The sequence below is a fragment of the Schistocerca nitens genome, chromosome 2 (genome assembly GCF_023898315.1).
Source record: "Schistocerca nitens isolate TAMUIC-IGC-003100 chromosome 2, iqSchNite1.1, whole genome shotgun sequence".
NCBI lineage: Eukaryota > Metazoa > Arthropoda > Insecta > Orthoptera > Acrididae > Schistocerca > Schistocerca nitens.
In genome coordinates this window covers 88,328,905-88,354,833 of record NC_064615.1, presented here as the reverse complement: position 1 = coordinate 88,354,833, position 25,929 = coordinate 88,328,905, and the positions used below count along the sequence as shown (strand labels likewise).

At 42.3% G+C, this 25,929-nt stretch overlaps 1 protein-coding gene across 1 annotated transcript in view; it reads right to left on the bottom strand.

Annotated features, from left to right (window-relative positions):
• Positions 1-25,929, bottom strand: part of LOC126234848 (chaoptin-like) — a 166,248-nt gene that overhangs the window by 57,126 nt on the left and 83,193 nt on the right. Inside the window, exons 4-5 of the mRNA XM_049943590.1 lie at positions 23,184-23,645; positions 2,674-3,484 (exon numbers count right to left, since the gene is read on the bottom strand). Of these exons, the coding sequence (XP_049799547.1) occupies positions 2,674-3,484; positions 23,184-23,645 (1,273 nt within the window). The remainder of the gene's footprint in view (positions 1-2,673; positions 3,485-23,183; positions 23,646-25,929) is intronic.

Below are 25,929 nucleotides of genomic sequence, written 5' to 3'. Positions count from 1 at the left end.
AGTCAACAGATGGGGACGTTTGCAAGACAACAACCATCTGCACCAACAGTTTGACGACGTTTGCAGCAGCATGGACTATCAGCTCGGAGACAGTGGCTGCGGTTACCCTTCGACGCTGCATCACAGACAGGAGCGCCTGAGATGGTGTTCTCAACGACGAACCTGGTAAACTGTCATTTTTTCGGATGAATCCAGGTTATGTTTACAGCATCATGATGGTCGCATCCGTGTTTGGCGACATCGCGGTGAACGCACATTCCTCATCGCCATACTGGCATATCACCCGGCGTGGTATGGGGTGCCATTGGTTACACGTCTCGGTCACCTCATGTTCGCATTGACGGCACTTTGAACAGTGGACGTTTCATTTCAGATGTGTTACGACCCGTGGCTCTACCCTTCATTCGATCCCTGGGAAACCCTACATTTCTGCAGGATAATGCGCGACCGCATGTTGCAGGTCCTGTACGGGCCCTTCTGGATACAGAAAATGTTCGACTACTGCCCTAGTCAGCACATTCTCCAGATCTCCCACCAATTGAAAACGTCTGGTCAATGGTGGCCGAGCAACTGGCTCATCACAATACGCCAGTCACTACTCTTGATGAACTGTGGTATCGTGTTGAAGCTGCATGGACAGCTGTACCTGTACACGCCATCCAAGCTCTGTTTGACACAATGCCCAGGCGTCTCAAGGCCGTTATTACGGCCAGAGGTGGCTGTTGTGGGTACTGATTTTCAGGATCTATGCACCCAAATTGTGTGAAAATGTAATGTCGGTTTTAGTATATTTTATTTGTCCAATGAATACCCGTTTATCATCTGCATTTCCTCTTGGTGTAGCAATTTAAATCGCCAGTAGTGTAAATTTATATTTTATGTTAAGAAATTTCTCTTCTTCAGAAACGCTTTCTTGCCATTGTCAGTTGACGTTTTATATCTTCTTTACTTCTGCTGTCATCACTTGTTCAGATAGCAAAACTTATTCATTATTTTTAGTGTCTCGCTTCCTGATCTAATTCCCTCAGCACCACTTCACTTAATTCGACTACATATACTGCAACACTGTATCAGTTCCTTCTCAACCATTACTCCCCTTTCACGACCCTCGACTCCTACAAATGGTTTTTGATTTATGTACAAGTTTTCAAAGGTCTTTACCTCCCTCTGTTTTACCTGTATTACCTTCAATATTTCAAAGACAATATTCCAGTCAATAATGTCAAAAGATTTCTCTAATCTACAAATGCTACAAACATAGGTTTGGCTGTCCTTAACCTATCTTCTGGCGTGTTCCTACATGTCTCCAGAATCCAAACTGATCTTCTCTGAGGTCGACTTTTACGTTTCTCCATTCTTGTGTAGAGAATTCGTGGTAGTATTTTACAGCCAAGACTTATTAAACTCACAGTTCTGTAAAATTCACACCTGTTAGTGCCTGCTTTCTTTGGAACATGAATTATTACACTCTTCTTGAAGTCTGTGCGTACTTCGCCTATCTTGTACATCTTCCACTCCACATGCAATAGTTTTGTCACAGCTGGATCTCTCAAGGTTATCAGTAGTTCTGACGGAATGACGTCTATTCCAGTGGCCTTATATCGACTCATGCCTTTCAGTGCTCAGACAAATTCTTTTCACAGTGTTATTTTCCATCTCATCCCCATCTGCGTCCTCTTCCTTTTCCATAAAACTGTCTCTAAATATTCCGTCCATGTTTCAGGTTTCTGCTTTGCTTAGTACTGATCCGTATCTGCTCTTGATATTCATACAGATTTTTCTCTTTCAATCAAAGGTGTCTTTAATTTTTCTCAAGGCGGGATATATCTTTCCCACAGTCAAATATTATTTAATTCCTTACATTTGTCCATTGGCGATCTCTGTTTAGCCATTTTGCAATTTCCTTTCGCCTGCTATATTTGCTGCATTTTTTTTATATTTTCTTCTTCCACTAGTTAAGTTCAGTATCTCCTGTTCTATCTTAGGATTTCTACTAAGCTTTGTCACTTTACGTATCTGATCCTATGCTGCCTTCACTATTTCGTCTGTCAAAACAATCCATTCATCTTTTACAGCATTGATTTCCCCTGTTCTACTCAATCTTTGCCTAATGCTCCCTCTGAGACTCCCAACAAGGAAAAACGTAGCCAGGTTCCATCTCCTTAGTTTCCTACCTTTTTGCAATTTCTTCAGTTTCAAGTTACAGTTCACAACCGATAAATTGTGGTGACAGTCCACATCTTCCCCTGGAAATGGGTTACAGTTTAAAACCTGGTTCCAGAAACTTTGTCTGACCTTTATGTAAACAACATGAAACCTTCTGGTGTGTCCAGGTCTCTTCCAAGTGTACAAAATTCCTTCATGATTCTTAAACCAAGTGTTAGTGATGATTAAATTACGCTCTGTGCAAATTTTTGCCAGGCATCTCCCTCTTTCGTCCACCCCGACCCCCAATCCCCATGACTTATTATTTTTCCTTGTCTTTCTTTTCGATCTCCTTTGTCTTTTCCTTTTCCTGAAGTGCACATGTAGAAGAAGATAGAACATGACCCAGGTTGAACCCTGGAAGATTTCCTTCACTGACAATGAAAGGCATGAGTCCGAATTGGGACACAGCACCCAGTTTCAACTTATCATAAGCTTTTAAAATCTATGCTAATAAGTGTTACTTACCTTCTGATGAAAAAATCCAGGAGGTATGTATGTTAGACGATTAGACTCTAGGTTTAGGTACTGCAACTTGGTTAGCGTGTAGAGATCAGTCTCCTGCACAGTTCTCAGTTCGTTATTGTCCAACGCAAGCCAAGAAAGTGCCTTAAGCGGTTTCAAGAAATCCGCTGGAAAGTCCTCTCTGTCAAGCCCGAAACTCATCTCCAGACTCTCGAGGCTGTCGGCGAGGTCGGTGAGCGCGTCGGGGTGGACGTGGCCCAGCTTGTTGAAGGACAGGCTGAGCTCCCGCAGGTGCGGCGCGTGCACGAACGTGAACTCGGACAGGCTGGCGATCCTGTTGTTGCGCAGCAGCAGGGTGTCCAGCGAGCCCGCCCAGCCCTCGAGGTCGCTGGGGCGCACCTCGTCGATGCGGTTGTAGCCCACGTTGAGGTGCAGCAGGTGCAGGCAGTTCTGCAGCGCCGAGCTCGGGATCCGCGTCAGCTGGTTGTCCTCCAGCGACAGCACCCGCAGCGTGCTGCAGAAGGAGTCGAACGCGTCGTCGGCCACGTCGGACACGTTGTTGGACGGCAGGTAGAGGTACTTGAGGCGCTTGAGCTGCGACAGCGCCCGGGGCACCTCGTCCAGCTGGTTGTGCTCGAGGTCGAGCGCCTCCAGAGTGTGGCCCACGCCGACGAAGGCGCGCGGGTCCACGTTGCGGCTGCGCAGCCGGTTCATGGACAGGTAGATGCGAACGGCGTTCGTGCCGCGGAACACCTGAGCTGGAAGCCCCGTGAGGTAGTTGTAGTCCAGATGCAGGTCTCGGACTTGTAACGACCTGACATGAGAGCAACGAGAAGTACAGTAGTTGGGCATGGTAACACAGCTTTAGCCTCCAACAACTAAGTTATGAATTTACACAAAATAAAAATGTCATACGGCAAAGCGAACTGTGGACCCAAACTGAACAGGAATGAGATTAGTCATGTGACTAGACACATCCATGATACAGTTAAAACTAACCCGCATCGTTACATCAGAGTGCAACCAATGAAAGTGATCGTCGAAAATACGTTTCTGGGCAACTGTTATGGCCTGCTGTTAAAGTCACTGAATTTATTGATGATGAGAAGCACTGGTAGTATCGATAGTGAAGGTAATGGAATGTACGGGTAAAATATTGAAGTTGAGTAAGTCGATGATGAGTACCTTAATAAAGGATAGGCATTGTGCTGTGCAGAGTTGGATTCAAGTGCTATATATACTCTAAACAAGGAAAACCTAAGTGCACAGAATATCCCACTTACGATTATACCGGATGATCAAAAGTCAGTATAAATTTGAAAACTTAATAAACCGCGGAATAATTTAGATAGAGAGGTAAAAATTGACACACATGCTTGGAATGACATGGAGTTTTATTAGAACCAAAAACAAAAAACAAAGTACACAAAATGTCCGACAGATGGCGCTCGACACCAAAACGTCAGTGACTGCTACCGTGACGGGTGAGAGGTACGCCGATATGTTACAGAATCGCTTCATCCCCAGTCTGGCTGATAAACACCGCCGGCCGCGGTGGTCTCGCGGTTCTAGGCGCGCAGTCCGGAACCGTGCGACTGCTACGGTCGCAGGTTCGAATCCTGCCTCGGGCATGGATGTGTGTGATGTCCTTAGGTTAGTTAGGTTTAAGTAGTTCTAAGTTCTAGGGGACTGATGACCACAGCTGTTAAGTCCCATAGTGCTCAGAGCCATTTTTGATAAACACCTGCTGGAACGTACGATGTTTATGCAGGATTACGCTCCAACCCATATTGCTAGACGCGTGAAAGTTCTCTTGCGCGCGTCGTTTGGTGATGATCGTGTGCTCAGCCGCCACTTTCGTCATTCTTGGCCTCCCAGGTCCCCAGACCTCAGTCCGTGCGATTATTGGCTTTGTGTTTGGTTACCTGAAGTCGCAAGAGTATCGTGATCGACCGTCATCTCTAGGGACGCTGAAAGACAACATCCGTCGACAATGCCTCACCATAACTCCTGACATGTTTTACAGTACTGTTCACAACATTATTCCCCGACTACAGCTATTGTTGAGGAATGATGGTGTACATAGTGAGCATTTCCTGTAAAGAACATCATCTTTGCTTTGTCTTACTTTGTTATGCTAATTATTGCTATTCTGATCAGATGAAGCGCCATCTGTCGGACATTTTTTTAACTATTGTATTTTTTTGGTTCTAATAAAACCCCATGTCATTCCAAGCATGTGTGTCAGTTTGTACCCCTCTATCTACTTTATTCCGTGATTTATTCAGTTTTCATATTTATACTGACTTTTTGATCACCCGGTAGATAAATGTTGTTTTAATGAACGAAACAGTCCAGATCATATTTCATGTAACTTACATGACATGTTTCTGCCGCATTAGGACATCTGGTGAGATAACACTAAAAACCCGGTGTCATCAGGTTGTAATGAGTCACACCCTCTAGCGGCAGTGGTGGCAACACTCCTGTATCTTAATCTTGCACCAGAAGATGACCTGATTCGTCAAAACCTGTCATATCAGTTACATAAAACGTGATAGGGAATGTTTTATTCACTAAGAAATAAAACAAAATCACTGACTTCACCTGTGACAAAATTCCGCTTTTCTACGGAGTAAATGTATAATTGAGCATTAATGTCTGTGATGTTATGAAAAATAGAAAGAAATACAAACTGTTTAAAAATTTCACCTTTTAGTGCAAAGAAATGGATTTTAAGGCCAGCAAGGGATCTTGCAGATTTGGTTTTAAAATGTGCCAGATTATAAGAATTGTTCAAATGGTTCAAATGGCTCTGAGCACTATGGGACTTAACATCTTAGGTCATCAGTCCCCTAGAACTTAGAACTACTTAAACCTAACTAAACTAAGGACATCACACACATCCATGCCCGAGGCAAGATTCGAACCTGCGACCGTAGCAGTCCCGCGGTTCCGGACTGAAGCGCCTAGAACCGCACGGCCACCGCGGTCGACCATATGAATTGTCACGTGCACCAAAGAAACTATTAACTTTTTCGAAAACTGTATTAAAGTTTTAAGTAAATTTAAGCAGCACATTAAAGCAACATGTGGTTTATTCAGATTAATCACGGATCCATATACATTACACGTCACAATGACAGTGTGTGAGGAGCATTGTCAAACAAAAGTGGCGGTAATATTTAGTTGCTCTCATATGCAACACATGAAGGTAACACGGATAAAATAGAGGGAACGAAAGATTGTTTACAACCTGTACGGAAGCCAAAAGGTTATAGAGGTTGAAGGACATTAAAGGAAGTCATAGTTGAAAATGAAGTGAGACAGGGTTATTCGATCTGCACATTGAGCAACAGGTCAAGTGGTAATCGAAACTGGGAAGAAACTTGTAAAGGGAACTTAAGTTCTTGGGGAAGGAATAAAAACATTAATGTTTGTCGAAGAAATAATTATATTGGAGACGGCAAAGAATTTGGAAGACCAGTTGAACGGAATGGGCAGTGTTTTCAAAAGAGATTGTAAGATTAACAACAACGAAAGTAAAACAAGGGTAATGGGGTGTCATTTTGTTAAATTCGTTGATGACGAGGGAATTAGGCAATGAGAAAGCAAAGGTGTAGATGTGTTTTGCTATTTGGCACTGAAATAACTGATGATGGTCAAAGTCAGAGGATATAAAACTCAGACTGCCAGTGGCATGGAAAGCACTTATGAAAAAGAGGGATTTGTTAACATCTAATACCCATTTAAGTGTTAAGAAGTCTTCTCTGATCGTGTCCGTCTGTAGTCTACAGCTTTTGAAACGTAATGTTACTGAAGAATGTTGAAAATTACATTGATATACCGAATAAAGAGTAAGATGGTACCGAACCAAATCGTGGAAAAAACAAATATACAACAGTGTTTGACTAAAAGAAAGGATCGATTGATAAGACACATGCTAAGGCATTAAGGAAATGTTAGTTTGTTAATGGAAGGAAGTGTGGAGGATAAAAATTGTAGAGGGATATCGAGACCTGAATATAGTAAAAGTGGTTCAAATGGCTCTGAGCACTGAGGCACTTACCTTCTGAGGTCATCAGTCCACTAGAACTTAGAACTACATAAACCTAACTAACCTAACGACATCACACACTTCCATGCCCGAGGCAGGATTCGAACCTGAATATAGTAGGCAGGTGCAAATAAATGTAGGCTGCAGAAGTTATCAGGAAATGAAGAGATAATGAGGTTTCCACAAAAGCTACTAGCGTGGAGAGCTGTATCATCATAGTCTTCGGACTGAAGGTCAAAACAGCAACAGTGTGCAGGACAATGGCATGTACTACCGCAGTCTAGCAAGTCTTCAGTGCTCGTTATCAGTCACTCTTGTTGATGCATGCACTATCAATCATTACATCAGATTTCTGTTACGTTACTTAATCACTTATACAGGATCTTTAAGGTGTTTCCTTATGTAACTTGCAGGATACTAAGAGAAAGGAAATAAAATTTATATAGAAAAAACTGAAGAAGTATTGCTCTTCCTACTGAGTTATAAACATAATATATTTAGTTATTTTTCAGACAGAGATACAGCAACAAATTAAATTTCAAAAATTTTTTTATATCGTCTAGCTGATGTATTCAAATCAAATCACATTAAAATTATCTTAGTTAAAAGCTACACACGGTCGAAGTTGTGTGGTTGAATGCAACAGAATTGCTTGTGTTGAGTTGGATTTTATTGTGGTGGAATGTTGATTCACGTGAAATACTGAATGCATAACTCAGTATGTCGTCTAAATGACTTGCGTTCTATATTTAAGGTAACAAGCTTCCTTTTCGAAACCATCTGGGGTCGTTTATTTATTCCACCTCAATATCCGTGGCAGACTGAATCTCCTTTGTTTGTGCATTCCGACCTGCCTTGTATAAGAAAGCGTCCCGACACATTCTGTGATCGAAGCGAATATCACATCAAACAGTGAATCGAGGTAGCTTGCCCCGTCGTGACACCAGCCGGTTTACGTCTCGTCCGCAGATCGTTTGGGGGGCACACTAAGTTGCGCATTAAAATAACAGGGTACTCGTTTTAACACGTCACGTAAATGAACATCCAAGTGAAAATGAAAATACATTATCTGGAAGAAACTCCGAGAAAAATTTCTATGTAAAATACATCAAATGATACTTATAATATAGTACCCCATAACTCTCACAGAGACATTAATCATTTAGCACTGCCAGTTGTAAGGGGTCCGTAGGCCCTTACTATAAGTTTGCACTCGGCACAGGTCGACAGGGCAAACAATCGATAGTGTCGGGTTGCGAGAGCGAGTGTAGAGTTGAAGTGTTCCCTGGTGGCGGGCCGAGCCGTGCGGAGGCCGGTTGCTGTGATACAAGGCTTACCGACAAAGGGAGTGGCCATCGCCGCGGTTTAACCCCTTTGTGTTAGAATAATACGGGAAAGTGAAGAAGTTTAATTACGAGAGTGATCAGTGATATTTTTGTGACGATATTTATTTGGTTTCGCGTCTACCGCGCCGGCATCATTTGGATTGCAGTGTTGGATTGCAGTGTTGGATTGCAGTGATTGTATTTAGCGTGTGACGATTATGAATAACGAAGAAGCCTGTGCCGAGATTAGCCGTAATTAAACATGTATGACGAAGGCAGTGGCTGTCTCCTTTTTCTTGTGTTTTAGAGACGAATATAGGTTCTTGATTAATGAAGCTGTGTTGGCGTTCTTCTTGTCACCAGACATTTCATTATTACAGCATTTGAGAAGGACAAAAATGGAATGTAACAACTCCGTAGCAGTCAAATCCGATTGCCAGCCCCATTAGGTACACGGTCACATTAATTAATATTTATTTGGGCTGCTATTCAGATCCCGATCGAGCGGGATACCTTAAAATCGGAGTGTTACAAAGTTAAACAGGTTGTTTGTTATATGCAGTAAATGAGAATTTTTTACTAATACAGAAAATTAAAGTTCAGCTATGTGGTAGAGTGGTGTGTACGAGAGCATTCAGCGTAGAAAAAGGAAAAGACAGAAACACAGAGGAGAGTGAGATACAGAGAAAGAGAATATACTTCTATTTACTGACTGCACAGTTATTTCTAGCAGCCAATAATGTTAGTACAATCAAGTGCGACGTTAGTTTCGGTAAATAGATGGTTTTTGTAACGTGTGGCACGTTTCCTTTCTGTCATCTGCAACGAACACCACGACGACACTATAGGAGTCACCATTCGTGCACTACTACGACAGGTAACAGAAAAAAGGCTTGGTCATACACAACACGGCGAGGTATCGTCTTTCCGCAGCGACTGCTCTCGCTGCGTCTTCCTGCCGCCTGCAGTTTGCGGACGTCATATGACTGTCTCGATGGCAGACAATTTGATAACATCACATAAAAATGATATCTATCCGGAATGATTGCTTCCTTCTAAAAAAACATCTCATGCTTGGTTTCATAGATCGTACTTCTAATTTATTTATATTTTTAAGATACGAATTTTATAAGGAAATCAGTTGCTCGTTGGTGGAAAGTCGTTACCGTATTAGTACTGCTAAATAATACTAACAAATGACGATGATGGGTAAGTGATATCAATAAAGGAAGAAAAATTTTTGGGGAAAAGGCTGCTTTTGTATTAAAATCAACTAAACGTCAATCCATGGAGTCCCGCCATAACATCTCTCTTCCGAAGAATATGTTCAAAGACGCACCCTCAGACGGTAATGTGATAGAGGCCGTCTTTTGGGGCTCTGGAGAGGTAGTTATACTTGATGTTCGTTCTGACGGTGGAACGATCAACTCTGAAGTGTATTGTACAGCTCTCAGAAACGGCTTCAGCGTGTACTTCATCACAAAAATTTGAACGTACTTCTCCTTCTCCAGAACAACGGGAAGAGTCACACAAATTTGTGCTCCCAAGAGGAGCTCACAAAAGTTCATTTGAATGCTCCTTCTCAACCATCCTACAGCCCGGTCTCGCACCAGCCGACTTCCATCTGTTTGGCACAACGAAGAATGCACTTTGTGGGAAGCGGTACGTGGATGAAAAAACTTTGGCGCCGATGTCGACCAGTAGAGTGGTACCATACCGGCATACAGGCCCTCCAAGCAAGGTGGCGTACTGCCATCGCGTTGAACGGAGAGATGTTGAAAAATATTGTTTGTAACCAAAAGAGTGGGAAATACACTCCTGGAAATTGAAATAAGAACACCGTGAATTCATTGTCCCAGGAAGGGGAAACTGTATTGACACATTCCTGGGGTCAGATACATCACATGATCACACTGACAGAACCACAGGCACATAGACACAGGCAACAGAGCATGCACAATGTCGGCACTAGTACAGTGTATATCCACCTTTCGCAGCAATGCAGGCTGCTATTCTCCCATGGAGACGATCGTAGAGATGCTGGATGTAGTCCTGTGGAACGGCTTGCCATGCCATTTCCACCTGGCGCCTCAGTTGGACCAGCGTTCGTGCTGGACGTGCAGACCGCGTGAGACGACGCTTCATCCAGTCCCAAACATGCTCAATGGGGGACAGATCCGGAGATCTTGCTGGCCAGGGTAGTTGACTTACACCTTCTAGAGCACGTTGGGTGGCACGGGATACATGCGGACGTGCATTGTCCTGTTGGAACAGCAAGTTCCCTTGCCGGTCTAGGAACGGTAGAACGATGGGTTCGATGACGGTTTGGATGTACCGTGCACTATTCAGTGTCCCCTCGACGATCACCAGTGGTGTACGGCCAGTGTAGGAGATCGCTCCCCACACCATGATGCCGGGTGTTGGCCCTGTGTGCCTCGGTCGTATGCAGTCCTGATTGTGGCGCTCACCTGCACGGCGCCAAACACGCATACGACCATCATTGGCACCAAGGCAGAAGCGACTCTCATCGCTGAAGACGACACGTCTTCATTCGTCCCTCCATTCACGCCTGTCGCGACACCACTGGAGGCGGGCTGCACGATGTTGGGGCGTGAGCGGAAGACGGCCTAACGGTGTGCGGGACCGTAGCCCAGCTTCATGGAGACGGTTGCGAATGATCCTCACCGATACCCCAGGAGCAACAGTGTCCCTAATTTGCTGGGAAGTAGCGGTGCGGTCCCCTACGGCACTGCGTAGGATCCTACGGTCTTGGCGTGCATCCGTGCGTCGCTGCGGTCCGGTCCCAGGTCGACGGGCACGTGCACCTTCCGCCGACCACTGGCGACAACGTCGATGTACTGTGGAGACCTCACGCCCCACGTGTTGAGCAATTCGGCGGTACGTCCACCCGGCCTCCCGCATGCCCACTATACGCCCTCGCTCAAAGTCCGTCAACTGCACATACGGTTCACGTCCACGCTGTCGCGGCATGCTACCAGTGTTAAAGACTGCGATGGAGCTCCGTATGCCACGGCAAACTGGCTGACACTGACGGCGGCGGTGCACAAATGCTGCGCAGCTAGCGCCATTCGACGGCCAACACCGCGGTTCCTGGTGTGTCCGCTGTGGCGTGCCTGTGATCATTGCTTGTACAGCCCTCTCGCAGTGTCCGGAGCAAGTATGGTGGGTCTGACACACCGGTGTCAATGTGTTCTTTTTTCCATTTCCAGGGGTGTACTATGGTGTACTGGAATTCTGAATGCAACATGCTTTCAGAAAAAAACTTGTTGCACTACTTACTGAACAACCCTCGTAAGAACTAGGTTATATCGTACGTTAAACTGACAATGCTGCCGTTTTTATATACGTTTCTGCATAAACGTTACATGCTTTTTCTATCTCTCCTAAAGTATGCCTATAGATTGATTGACAATGTCTAAAACGTCGAAATGGGCCAATAGAACCTAAATTTGAAAATTGTACAGCCCATGTTTTCATTTGAGAAACTCATTTATGGCATCATCGTACATGCAGCTTGCGAAATCACCACGAAAGTAATATTAGGAAGACGCGAGCTCACACAGTTGCCTAGTTACAGTTGTTCTTACCGTGTTACTTTTCTCACTGTAACAGAGACCATGTACACTGTCAAACGATTTTTCTAGGTCAACAGATCCAATGATCATGTCTTGATTTTTCCTCATTTTAACTACCATTATCAACCGCATCTCTGTTATCTTTACATTTCCTAAAGAAATACGTAGTCAACTAAGAGATGCTCAACTCCTTTTTATATTCTTATGTATATTATTTTTGTTAGCAACTTTGATGCATGAACTTTTAAGCTGATTGTTCGGTAATTCTCGCACTTGCTGGTGCTTTCCGTCTTCGTAACTTGTAACACCATAACTCTAGTGCTCTACTGATTTATTTTGCTTTTGTTTCATTTAATATTACATCATTAAGCTTCTGTAAATGTGTTTAATTAAGTAGATAACACAAAATTGTATACTCCTTTCTTTGTACAAACTTTGATGTCTTGATTTGATTCTATGCAATGTAGTCATTTAAATTATTTGTCCCATTTGGAGGGAACAAAACTGTATATAATTGTAATTTCTGTGTGAATAATATTTGGTAGAAATTTCAATATGTGCAAATGTTTTGTTTTATTTAATGTGTTTGATTACTGTTACGTAAACTGCTGACCTTCACTTATGATTTTTAGTTAGTTTGTATGTATAAGGTGTAGTGGTTCCCCTCAGGAACGGAACTGTGTAGTGCGCGCAAATTGTGGTTGGCCTAGGTAGAAAAGGTGGAATTGAGAGTCAGTCAGGGACGAGCTACCAAAATGTGCACTCGCATCTAAAAGTTGTATATTGTACTGGTTCCGAGAGAGGCTTTTCCTGCCGCTTACCAATGCCTTGGATGGATGGATAAATAGCTGGAACTATTCTGGAATCGGTATTTATCGTCGCCACCAAGGAGGGACAGAGTCCTGCAATTCTGCCTGCTAATCGAACTACCAATATGCAGCTGCCACCACATTGCGCAATCACTATAATGGAGCACTATTATAATGTACAGTGAAGGATCACCTCATTGGATGTTTTAGTGTGCACAAATATAATGTAACTTATAACTGAATTAATGAACCTACCTTAATTTTTTCCTTATCATAACACCTCTCAAGTTCCTCTCCGTTTGAGCTAAAGTGATTACCGAGTGTCCCTACTGAAAGAACATTAATGACCAGTGTTTTGCTAATTAATGCCTCTTGAATATAGTAAAAAGAAAGTTAAAGTTAATGTGGCAAGAGAGTGAGTTAAAGTTAATGATGCTTGCTGAAAATAATTTTCCTACTAAAACTATTTATTAATATGTTGTTGCCTACTTCAAAGTTAAAAGTTCATTAGACTGAGGCTTATAAAGCTTTCCTTTGTAAATAATCACATTGCTGCTCGTTATAAATCGCTAAAGGTGAGTCAGTATCTTACAAATATGTTAATTTTGTGTCTCACTGTAGTAAAAGTGGAAAACTGCAATAGCAGAAAATTATATGTTCATGATTGCTAAGTGTTTGTTTCTCTTATGTATTGGAAGTGCATATTAATAGTATAACAGGATCCACAGTTTGTCTATTGTGCTAATGCTAGGTAACAAGTAACGGGAAGACCACTATCTATGAAAACATGTAATTCTTTGCTCAAAAGACAGTGAGAAGTAACCTGTTGATGAATTCCATATAACCTTCATTCTTAATAGAAAAGTATTTAGTTTAGAGAGACTTACGCTGTGATCAGTTCATAATTTTGCAGTGAACTACATTTATAATTTTATGTCAGCTAGGAAAATGTTTGAACAATAATACTGAACCTATGTCCAATTAATGATTCTGCAGTGAATATTAATAGTAACATTAAAAAGACCATTCAGTTTGAATAAGCCCTGAAAGTAATAGTGTGTTTCGTTATCTGTTATATTTTTGCGAATAGTTTGTGCTGCTCTAGCTGTTTGTTCCAACTTTAACGTTAACATATGCAGGTGTCAGAGTTCATTGCACTCGCGTGTGGCCCAGTCTAGGTTGTGTTTGACCGTTAAAGCTACGAATACCTACTTTCTTAAACGAAAACGTTAACCTTTCTCTTGCCTAATTAGGCTGGCGACCGTTTGCCTTAGTCTTTAAACAGTATAGCTAGGCAAAAATATTGTTTGTTACTGTTCGAATATTTACGTAATTCTGACTTTGGTTTCCGATAAGCCACCTCCGTTAGGTACAACACGGTGAACATGACAAAATTCCTCTCAGAGGGTAACACTGCTCTGTTGCTTTATACCATAATTTATTTAACAAGATAGTTTTATTTCACGACGTACTTCCAACTTTAAGGTTATGGTATAACAGTAGCAGACAGAAGTGTTATAAACTCTGTGGATGATATTTTTCCGAAACTGCGATGGTATATCGGCAGTCTCATACATTCTGCACACCAACGTGAATAGTCGTTTTCTTGCCACTTCCCCTAATAAGTTTAGAAACTCCGATGTAATGTTATCTATACCTTCTGACTTGTTTGATATTACGTCTCCCAAAGCTCTTTTAAATTCTGACTCTTCCACTGGATCCAGTATTTCTTCCCTATCGAGTCCTGTTTCTACGTGTATCACGTCATCAGGTAAGTCCATCCCCTCATACAGGCCTTTAATGTACCCTTTCTACCTATCCGCTCTCTCCTCTGCATTTAACAGTGGGAGTCCCATTGCTTTTTTAATGATACTACCCTTTCTTTTTATTTCAACGAAGACTGTTTTCACTTTCCTATGTGCTGATTAAGTCCCCGCGACGATAGTTTGTTTCCAATGTATTCACATTTTTCCCACAGCCATTTAGACTTGGCAGCCCTGTGCTTTGTGTCTATTCTATTCCTAAGGAAATCATATTGCTGTATTCCTGTCTTTCCTTGAACGTTTTTGTACTTTTTTCTTTCGTCAATCAGTTGAAATATTTCTTCTGTTACCTGAGGTTTCTTCGGAATTCCTTCCTTGTACCTACGTTTTCCTGTGCAACATGTGTCCGCGCTTTTTAAACATGTACACTTCTCTCACACATAACTGCCTACTCTGGTATAGCTTATCCCAGAATCCAAATCCTCAACGAAATTCAAACGCGTCTCACCTTCCTCGGTGCAAAATGAATACTCCAGTTATTCGACGAAAGAAGGAAGTGCAAAAATATTTAGAGACATTTAGCAATACAGAAATACATGTGACTCAGAATTGAAATAAATAGGAAGGGCAGGGAGCTAAGGCGAAGTAGCTGCATGAGAAACTTGAAGAAATCGTCAAAGTAATGATTGTCGGAAGGAGTGGCTCGGCATATACAAAAGTCGAGACAACTATCGATGACATTAAAAGCGCGGGCCGTAACATTAAGGGTACAAAGGAAACTGCACATTTAATTGTTAACGAGAGAGCGGATAGGTTGAAAGAGTCGTTAAACGCCTCTATAAGGTGCCCTTGGGTGGGGGTGGGTCGGGGAGAACTTATCTGAGGTAACAGAAGAAGGAACAGGATTCGAATGGGAAGAGACAGGGAATCCATTATTAGAGTTAGAATGTAAAAGAATTGGGACGACTTAAGGTCAAATAAGGCTGAACGTATGGATATCATTTCGTCGGAATTTCCTAACTCATTGGGGTAAGTGGCAACTAATCGACTATTCACGTTGGTGTATCGAATGTATGAAACTGACGATAAACCATCAGACTTTCGGAAGAACATCATCCACACAATTCCGAAACTAGAATAGGCCGACAAGTGCGACAGTCAACATAACAGCTCATATATCCAAGTTGCTGACAAAAATAATATACAGTAAAATGGAAAAGTAAACTGAAAATCTGTTAGATGACAATCAATTTGTGTTCAGAAAAGGTAAAGGTACTGTGAGAAGTAGCAGAAATGATAACACCGAGCAACTTAGCATCAAAATTAAGGATCACCAAGTACAATACGTTAAGAAATTCTGCTACCTAGGCAACAAAATAAGCCACGATGGACGGAACACGGAGGACAGATGAAGGAAGCTATCAATGACAAAGAGGGCATTTCTGGCCAAGAATATCGAACACGGGCGTTAATTAGAGGAAGAAATTTCTGAGAATGAACTTTTGAGGACAGCATTGCATGGTAGTGAAACATGGCCTCTGGGAAAACCAGAACAAAAGAGAATGGAAGCATATGAGACTCGGTGTCACAAAAGAATGTTTAAAAATTAGTTCAACGAATAAGGTAAGAAATGACGAGGCTCTTCGCAGAATCGCCGAGGTAAAGAATATATCGAATACCCGGACATTAAGAAGATACAGATTGACAGGAAATCGGTTAAGACACCAGGAACTGGAAGAATCCTCGAGATACTAAAAGGTATCAGATAGATTATATAATGGTAAGACAGAGATTTAGGAACCAGATTTTAAATTGTAGGACATTTCCAGGGGCAGTTGTGGACTCTGACCACAATCTATTGGTTATGAAATGTAGATTAAAACTGAAGAAATTGCAAAAAGGTCGGAATTTAAGGCGATGGGACCTGGATAAACTTACTAAACCAGAGGTTGTACAGAGTTTCAGGGACAGCATAAGGGAACAATTGACAGGAATGGGGGAAAGAAATACAGTAGAAGACGAATGGGTAGTTCTGAGGGATGAAGTAGTGAAGGTAGCAGAGGATCAAGTAGGTAAAAAGACGAGGGCTAGTAGAAATCCTTGGGTAACAGAAGAAATATTGAATTTAATTGATGAAAGAAGAAAATATAAAAATGCAGTAAATGAAGCAGGCAAAAAGGAATACAAACGTCTCAAAAATGAGATCGACAGGAAGTGCAAAATGGCTAAGCAGGCATGGCTAGAGGACAAATATAAGGATATAGAGGCTTATCTCACCAGAGGTAAGATAGATACTGCCTACAGGAAAATTAAAGAGAGCCACTTGTATGAATATCAAGAGCTCAGATGGAAACCCAGTTCTAAGCTAAGAGGGGAAAGCAGAAAGGTTGAAGGAGTATATAGAAGGTCTATACAAGGCCGATGTATTTGAGGACAATATTATGGAAATGGAAGAGGATATAGATGAAGATGAAATGGGAGATACGATACTGCGTGAAGAGTTTGACAGAGCACTGAAAGACCTGAGTAGACAACATTCCATTAGAACTACTGACGGCGTTGGGAGAGCCAGTCCTGACAAAACTCTACCATTTGGTGAGCAAGATGTACGAGACAGGCGAAATACCCTCAGACTTCAAGAAGAGTATAATAATTCCAATCCCAAAGAAAGCAGGTGTTGACAGATGTGAAAATTACCAAACTATCAGTTTAATAAGTCACAGCTGCAAAATACTAACGCGAATTCTTTACAGACGAATGGAAAAACTGGTAGAAGCCGACCTCGGGGAAGATCAGTTTGGATTCCGTAGAAATGTTGGAACACGTGAGGCAATACTGACCTTACGACTTATCTTAGAAGAAAGATTAAGGAAAGGCAAACCTACGTTTCTAGCATTTGTAGACTTAGAGAAAGCTTTTGACAATGTTGAATGGAATACTCTCTTTCAAATTCTAAAGGTGGCAGGGGTAAAATACAGGGAGCGAAAGGCTATTTACAATTTGTACAGAAACCAGATGGCAGTTATAAGAGTCGAAGGACATGAAAGGGAAGCAGTGATTGGGAAGGGAGTGAGACAGGGTTGTAGCCTCTCCCCGATGTTATTCAATCTGTATATTGAGCAAGCAGTAAAGGAAACAAAAGAAAAGTTCGGAGTAGGTATTAAAATCCAGGGAGAAGAAATAAAAGCTTTGAGGTTCGCCGATGACATTGTAATTCTGTCAGAGACAGCAAAGGACTTGGAAGAGCAGTTGAGCGGAATGGACAGCGTCTTGAAAGGAAGATATAAGATGAACATCAACAAAAGCAAAACGAGGATAATGGAATATGGTCGGATAAAGTCGGGTGATGCTGAGGGAATTAGATTAGGAAATGAGACACTTAAAGTTGTAAAGGAGTTTTGCAATTTGGGGAACAAAATAACTGATGATGGTCGAAGTAGAGAGGATATAAAATGTAGACTGGCAATGGCAAGGAAAGCGTTTCTGAAGAAGAGAAATTTGTTAACATCGAGTATAGATTTAAGTGTCAGGAAGTCGTTTCTGAAAGTATTTGTAAGGAGTGTAGGCATGTATGGTAGTGAAACATGGACGATAAATAGTTTGGACAAGAAGAGAATAGAAACTTTCGAAATGTGGTGCCACAGAAGAATGTTGAAGATTAGGCGGGTAGATCACGTAACTAATGAGGAGGTATTGAATAGAATTGGGGAGAAGAGAAGTTTGTGGCACAACCTGACTAGAAGAAGGGATCGGTTGGTAGGACATGTCCTGAGGCATCAAGGGATCACAAATTTAGCATTGGAGGGCAGCGTGGAGGGTAAAAGTCGTAGAGGGAGACCAAGAGATGAATACATTGAGCAGATTCAGAATGATGTAGGTTACAGTAGGTACTGGGAGATGAAGGAGCTTGCACAGCATAGATTAGCATGTAGAGCTGCACCAAACCAGTCTCAGGACTGAAGACCACAACAACAACAACAACAACAACAACCAGGAAATCACCTCTATGGTATAAGGGGGAGGTGTCTAATAATTGTGACATAACGAAATATATCTCGGGTGAACAGCCTGGTATGAGTGTGCATAGGACAAAATATTTCGGCAATCGAAGACGTTGCCATCATCAGGTGCGCTGATGTACCAGACAACGTTTACTCATGTCGGATAGTCTGCCATAATGGAAGTTATGTATATTTCTCACCAATTTTTATAATTATGAAATGTTTATTTAGTTATGTATATAAACCTTGTGCTTCATTTTTGTGTTTTTTTGTGTTTGGCAACTTTTGCAGTGTTACTTGAAACCGTCCCTAAGGCCGAAATAAATATTTCATACAGTCAACGGCGACTATGATGTCTTTTAAGAAACTTAATTTTTCAATTCATGTTAAAGACTGGCTTCATTTGGTACTGTGCATATCATCTTCACCTGCCTTCCTAGATGCACACCAATCTATTTCCTTTTTTTTCTTTATTGTGATTTTATTCCCCTGCCCCATATGGGCAGGGGAGGGCTGTCAGCGGCAGAATCCGCCGCTCTTCAGTCGAGTGACATGACAACTAAGACCAGAATAAAATGTTACATATATAAGTTGATAAAAAAGGGGAAATAAAACAAAGTAAGAGGAGATAATGGAGGTAAAAATACACTGGCATGGAGACGTTCATGGGGGGACAATTAAAAAAGTCGACATAAGGTTAAAAAACAGAGTTGGCAATTCTTAAAACTCAAAGGAGACACTGAAGGCACATGCACAGGTTAAAAGTCGGCCACAGTATTAAAAACACTCCTGAACAACACACTTAAAACCCACTTGGAGCCAGTGGTGTAGCGTGGTTGTAAAGGTTGGGGAGACTATACATTTATTATAGGTAGAGAAAATAGTACAATAAACAATAATTTAAACAAATGAAACCAAATGCATCAAATAAAACAACAACTACTACTAGTACTACTACTACTACAACTACCACTACCGCCGCCACTAATAATAACAACAATAATAATAATAATAATAACCAGACATAACGTCTGAGAAAGGAAAGAAATATATAACTAACTTGTTCAAGAAACGATGACAAATTTGTAGAACTCCAGCAGCAAGAGAAGAAGCGCTTATATTTTCTTGTATACAAGTGCAAAGCGCCTGTCTTTTCTTTCCACGAATGAGTCTCTAACTCGGTCTACAAAGATCTGATCACTGGATAGCACTCCAAGTAGTGTCTTTCCTATTGCTAACGTGCTCAAACACGACAGCCGGGTATTGGACATTGAATTCCTTAAATAATTCTTCACTCGTTTAAGAGTACTCATGCTTCGTTCACTGCTTGCTGTAGTTGCAGGTAGGGTCAAAACCAAACGCAGAAACTTCGTTGATTCTTCATAAACAGAGTCTAAATCATTGCTGACAATGTACTTTAAGAGGATTCTTGGAGATAAGTGTTTTTTCACATCAGCGTATATGGTACACAGTGCATTTTCAAGTTGTTCTTGTTTGAAAAAAGGGTACTGTTCTCTTAACTCAAGCAGTTTCTACTTTGGGAATTCTTTTTGATAGTTCGGGAAACACTTTTCGTTCATCAGTTCACAAACTGAATTTGGGGAAACTCTTGAAATCTTCTTTCCATCTGAACAATTTGCAAATCCAGTATCTCGTAAGTTAGTGCCCTGAGAGATGTCTTTTGACTGTCACGGAATGATAAGTTGCCATTCAAACACAAACTGCATTTAATGCATTCATCAACGAATGTTTCGGTTCTTAATTGCCGTACGTTTCTCAAAAAAGTTCTTATTTCGTCGTGGCAAGCAGTTATACTGACTGATTTTGACTGAAGAACATTAAAGAATTGAACAACATAAACAAAGCAGCCTCGGTAGAAGCAAAGCAAGTAGACAAACGTAGGATCATCCATCCGTCGTTTCATTCTCACAGCACAACTCAAATATTCTGGGTCCCACTGAGAGTCTGTACCATCAATTGTATAATTAAAACCACTATATAGCTCTGAGAAAAGACTAGATATTGTTCAGACTGCCCTGGAATGAAAGTTCCAGCTAGCGTTGCTTGCATGTGGCAGTTTAAATCCTCTCTCTTAGCAATACAGTTCGTTTTGATGATTTGCTGATAAACGAATGGAATGCAGTAAAATCACTTACAAATTTGCGTACTTGTCGTATGATTTTGGAGGCATGTAACAGTACCAAATTCAGTTGGTGTGTGTAACAATGAAGAAACAGCGCATAGGGACAGAACTGCTTCACCAATTATTGTAATCCTCCTTTTCTCTGCCCGTCATTACTGAAGCACCATCATATGTTTGACTAACCACTTTTCTTCCCACATCCCATTCTTTCAATACTGCATGAATAATGTTTGACAAACCTTCAGCAGTTTTATCTCCAGAAACATCGCAAAATCCAACGAATCTTTCCTCAATTTTTTCTGCAATACAATATCTGAATATTATACTCATTTGACTCTTGCATGACACGTCTAATATTTCATCAGCTTGAATCGAAATGAGATTGCAGTTCTGAATTTCAGATCTTATTTTCTCATTAACCGCCAAAGTTATCATTTCTATTACATCATACTGTGTATCTGGAGAAGTTCCTTTAAAGGTTGAAGATGATGACAGATGGTCTTGGATTAACTGGTCTCCTTGAGCTAGTAAATTCTACAATTCCATATAGTTATCCTTTTAGTTGGAGGATTCATCCTATCGATGGCCGCGAAAGGTTAGTTCTTGTTTACAAAGAATTACAATTGCCTGAATAATACAAGTCAATACTCTCCTGTTGGATGCAACTTGTTCGTTGTATTTTATTGCTGTCAGACGAGCGGCTTCAGAAAGGGCGTGCTCAATTCTACTTTTGCCCAATAAATGAAATGATTCTTTGTTCTGCAGGTGACATTTTTATATCCGATACTTTGGTGCTTTCCTGTCATAGTTCTTAATTGTACAAATGCCCTCCTTGCACTATTCCTTTTCACCACCAAACAGAAGACACATATAACAATATACTGGGTGATCAAAAAGTCAGTATAAATTTGAAAACTTAATAAACCACAGAATAATGTAGATAGAGAGGTAAAAATTGACACACATGCTTGGAATGACATGGGGTTTTATTAGAACAAAAAAGAAAAAACAAAGTATTGTTAGACTGGTGAAAGATCTGTTGCGCGTGTCGTTTGGTGATGATTGTGTGCTCAGCCGCCACTTTCGTCATGCTTGGCCTCCCAGGTCTCCAGACCTCAGTCTGTGCGATTATCGGCTTTGGGGTTACCTGAAGTTACAAGTGTATCGTGATCGACCGACATCTCTAGGGATGCTGAAAGACAACATCCGACGCCAATGCCTCACCATAACTCCGGACATACTCTACGGTGCTCTTCACAACATTATTCCTCGACTACAGTTATTGTTGAGGAATGATGGTGGACATATTGAGCTTTTCCTGTAAAGAACATCATCTTTGCTTTGTCTTACTTTGTTATGCTAATTATTATTATTCTGATCAGATGAAGCGCCATCTGTCGGACATTGTTTGAACTTTTGTATTTTTTTTTTTGTTCTAATAAAACCCTATGTCATTCCAAGCATGTGTGGCAATTTGTACCTCACTATCTTCATTATTTCGTGATTTATTCAGTTTTCATATTTATACTGACTTTTTGATCACCCAGTAATCTGTTATTAACTGCATTCACAAAGTATACTTTTCGTACCAGGCTGTCTGAAAATTGGGTTTCTTTGGCTTCACTTAAAACTATACTGAGTATAGGAGTAGGTCGTTTGTCCTTCAATTCACACTTTTTTCGTACGGTATGTTAATGCAGAAAAAGACGTTTTTAATAAAAATTCTATAAGGTGTTCAGTTGCTCGCTCACTCATGTTGGCGACACAACAAAAATATGCACTAAAATCTTACAAGAATGACTAAGAACACAAAACGCGCGACTGTTCACTTCCGTGTTAAAAGCCAGCATAGAAGCGGCAGAGACTAGTCTCGATACCTACTAGCAAGTGCAGCGCACCGGCCTTCGTGGAAGAGGGGAAGTGGAGGGGGCGCAGGGGCACACAGCCAGGTAAGGGAAGGGAGGCAGAGACTGAGAACAGTCGAGTCTCAAGCAGGCAGATACACCAATACTCAGAGTGCGGCGCGGGCTACAAGACTGATGTCTTCGCACATTTAGAGCTCTTAGCAGGAAGTTATTTATATTTTTCTTATGAATTTCTTTTAAGCACCAATACAGGGGAGACTAAGTCTCAAAGTCTCCCCTCACGCTACGCCACTGCTTGGAGCACACACGATGAAGAATAAAACTGCCTGGTGCGGCCTGCCGAGGGAGAGACCAGAGAGGATGGAAAAGGAGGGGAGAGCAAGGGGCAGCAGGGGAGGAAGCGGGGTGAAGAGAGTAGGGGCGTCAGCGCGTACACTAGGCCGCAGGAGATTGGTGGGGAAGGAGATGAAGAGGGAAGACAAGGCAGGAGGGAGTCCAGAGACACTGAAGGGGAGCACAAGAGAGGGAGGGGGAGTAGGAGGGGAAAGCCGCTCAGGAGAAGGGAGGGGGAGGAGAGGGAGCCCTGAGGAGGAGGCAGGAGGAAGTTGGGGTTAGAGATGATATGAAGGGTAGATGTCAAGGCGAAGCTCATCATCCAGGACGGGTAGGTGGTGGAAGGTACATTGGGAAAGGAGGCAGAGGGTGTAGAGATGGAGAGAGGGTGGGGCACATCGGTAAAGGCGCGGCAACGGGCTGGGGGTGGAGAGGAAGGGAGACACCAGGGGGTGAGGGGGATCAATGCGGCCGACAATACATAGTGTGCGGGTGTGTTCAAGGAAAAGGAGAAGGTCGCACCACTCTAGCACAGGCAGGTCTTAAGAACAGAGGAGAATTTTTGTTGTCGTTGCGGTGACAAACAAGTAGTTACAGCGTCGGTGCGGCTGGCGCCCTCACCCGTTGAACAGCGTCTCCGGGATGGCGTGTATGCCGTTGTCGCCGAGGTCGAGCTGCTCGAGGCGGTGGCGGCGCGGGCGCAGCGCCACCGCCGGCAGGTCGGCGATGTAGTTGTCGCGCAGGTAGAGCCACGAGAGGGCGGGCAGCGCGTCCACGGCGGCCGCGGGGAACGCAGACAGCAGGTTGTGAGATGCGCTGAGCGTCTGCAGCGACGGCGGCAGCGCGCCACCCTCCAGCGCGCGCAGCCGGTTCGAGTCCACGTTCAGCCACGTCAGCTTGCTGCAGTCGCGCAGCGAGGAGACCGCGCCGCCGCCGCCGTTGATGCCGTTCCCGTTGATCCCGTTAGCCGCGTACTTGACCGGCAGTTCGGCGAGTTCGTTCTCGCCGAGGAACAAGTTGGTAAGGTTCTCGCAGACGCGCACCCAGTCCGATCCGGGGCCGTCCAACGACGCGATCTGATTGCTGCAATAATAACATCAGCAAGCGTTTCGCATCCGATGAAAAAAACTTCGTACTATGTAACTATTACATCTACATAAGGGTTCGTCTGAGTGGAGAAGGAATTACAGTGTTTAATGGCATGCAGTGACGTAGTGTGCTGGCTGGTGGCTCAACGAACAAACTGGTGTTGGTCGCAACAAGCGCAGAAGATAATTTCAGTCCGAAAATTCTGATAAAGCTACATACAATCCCGAAAAATAAAACAGCTCTGTCTTAAGATTAATGCCGGCTGGTGTGGCCGAGCTGCTCTAGGCACTTCAGTCCGGTACTGCGCTGCTGCTACGGTCGGAGGTTCTAATCCTGCCTCGGGCATGGATTTGTGTGCTGTCCTTAGGTTAGTTAGGTTTAAGTAGTTCTAAGTCTAGGGGACTGATGACCTCGGATGTTAACTCCCATAGTGCTCAGAGCCATTTAAACAATTTTTCTAAAGATTAATCTAAAAATTTGCATCCTGTGCCATTAAGAAAGGAACTGCAAAGTACCTGAACATTTTTTTAATTTACTTGGCTACCGACTGCACGAAAAGTCAAAGATACGCTATCAATAAAGGTAGAAACGTATGGCAACATTTTGCAAACCGTATTTAATAAAAACAAAAATTGGTTTACAAGATTTCTAGTAAAGAAATTTAACCATGATGAAAAAATAAAAACCATTTTAAAAAACTTTAGCTTCTCTGACTCTTAAATTGTAAAAATGATACGAAATAATATTGGTTTTGTTCGTCCATCCTTGTGATTGAAGGTTTGTGGGACTGCGGCCTTTCACCAATGTAATAAACGAACCACTTGCAGCCGTTCTTTCCATGTTACTTCTTACACAGCAGTCAGTTTCGGTGACTCAGTACACCGTCTTCAGGCCTTGACTGACAATGAGGTGTGAACTCGAATCGTAAACACAATTCCATCAGTGGCCAACAACTATCAAGTGAATTCCGTAGACTACAGTAACCGCGATAGTGTATCTGCGTGAATCATTCACCAACATCGCGGTTTTAGTAGTCTAAGGAATCTAGTTAACAGACGTTGGCCACTGAGGGGATTGTGTTTATGACTGGTGTTCACCTTCTCACAGCCATTTAAGTCCTGAAGATCGTGTACTGAGTCACCGAAACTTGTTGGATGTAATAAATAACATCGAAAGGACGGCTGCAGATGTTTCATTTTATTACATAATATTTCCTGCCTTGATAAAATGTATAAACAGGAAATATGAAGCGTAAGTCCATTTTAAAATACGCGCTGCCTGCCAAAAATAATGAAGCACCCATCAGACATGATCAGGCATCAGTGCAACTTGTCAACAAGGGATCTCAGATCGATTCCATATTTAGATTTCCTCAAAAACGACTTTTAATCAAATTGCGTTCATATGGAGCATCCTCTCAGCTGTGTGACTGGATTCGTGATGTCCTCTCAGAGAGGTCACAGTTCGTAGTGATAGACGGTAAATCATCGAGTAGAACAGAAGTGATATCTGGCGTTCCGCAAGGTAGTGTTATAGGCCCTCTGCTGTTGGTGACAATCTGAGCAGCCCCCTTAGATTGTTTGCGGATGACGCTGTAGTTTACCGTCTAGTAAAATCATCAGACGATCAATTGCAATTGCAAAATTGTCTCGAGAGAATTTCTGTATGGTGCGAAAAGTGGCAATTGGCACTAAACAAAGAAAAGTGCGAGGTCATGCACATTGGTACTAAAAGAAATCCGATAAATTTTGGGTATACTATAAGTCGCACAAATCTAAGGTCTGTCAATTTTGACTAAATACCTAGGAATTACGATTAAGAGCAGCTTAAATTGGGAAGACCACATAGCTAATATTGTGGAAAAGGCGAAACAAAGACTGCGCTTTGTTGCCAGAACACTTACAAGATGCGACAAACCCACTAAAGAGACAGCCTAAATTATACTTGTCCGTCCTCTGCTGAAGTATTGCCGCGCGGTGTGGGATCCTTACCAGGTAGGTTTGCGGGGGAAATAAAAAAAAGTGGAAAGGAGGGCAGCTCGTTTTGTGTTATCGCGCAGTAGCGGTGAGACTGTCAGTGATATGATAGGCGAGTTGGGGTGGCAGTCACTGAAACAAAGACGGTTTTCTTTGCGGCGAAATCTATTTACGAAATTCTTCCGAATGCGAAAATATTTTGTTGCCACCCACCTATGTAAGAAGAAATGATCATAATAATAAAATAAGAGAGATCAGAGCTCGAACAGAAATATTTAGGTGTTCTTTTTTTCCCACGCGCC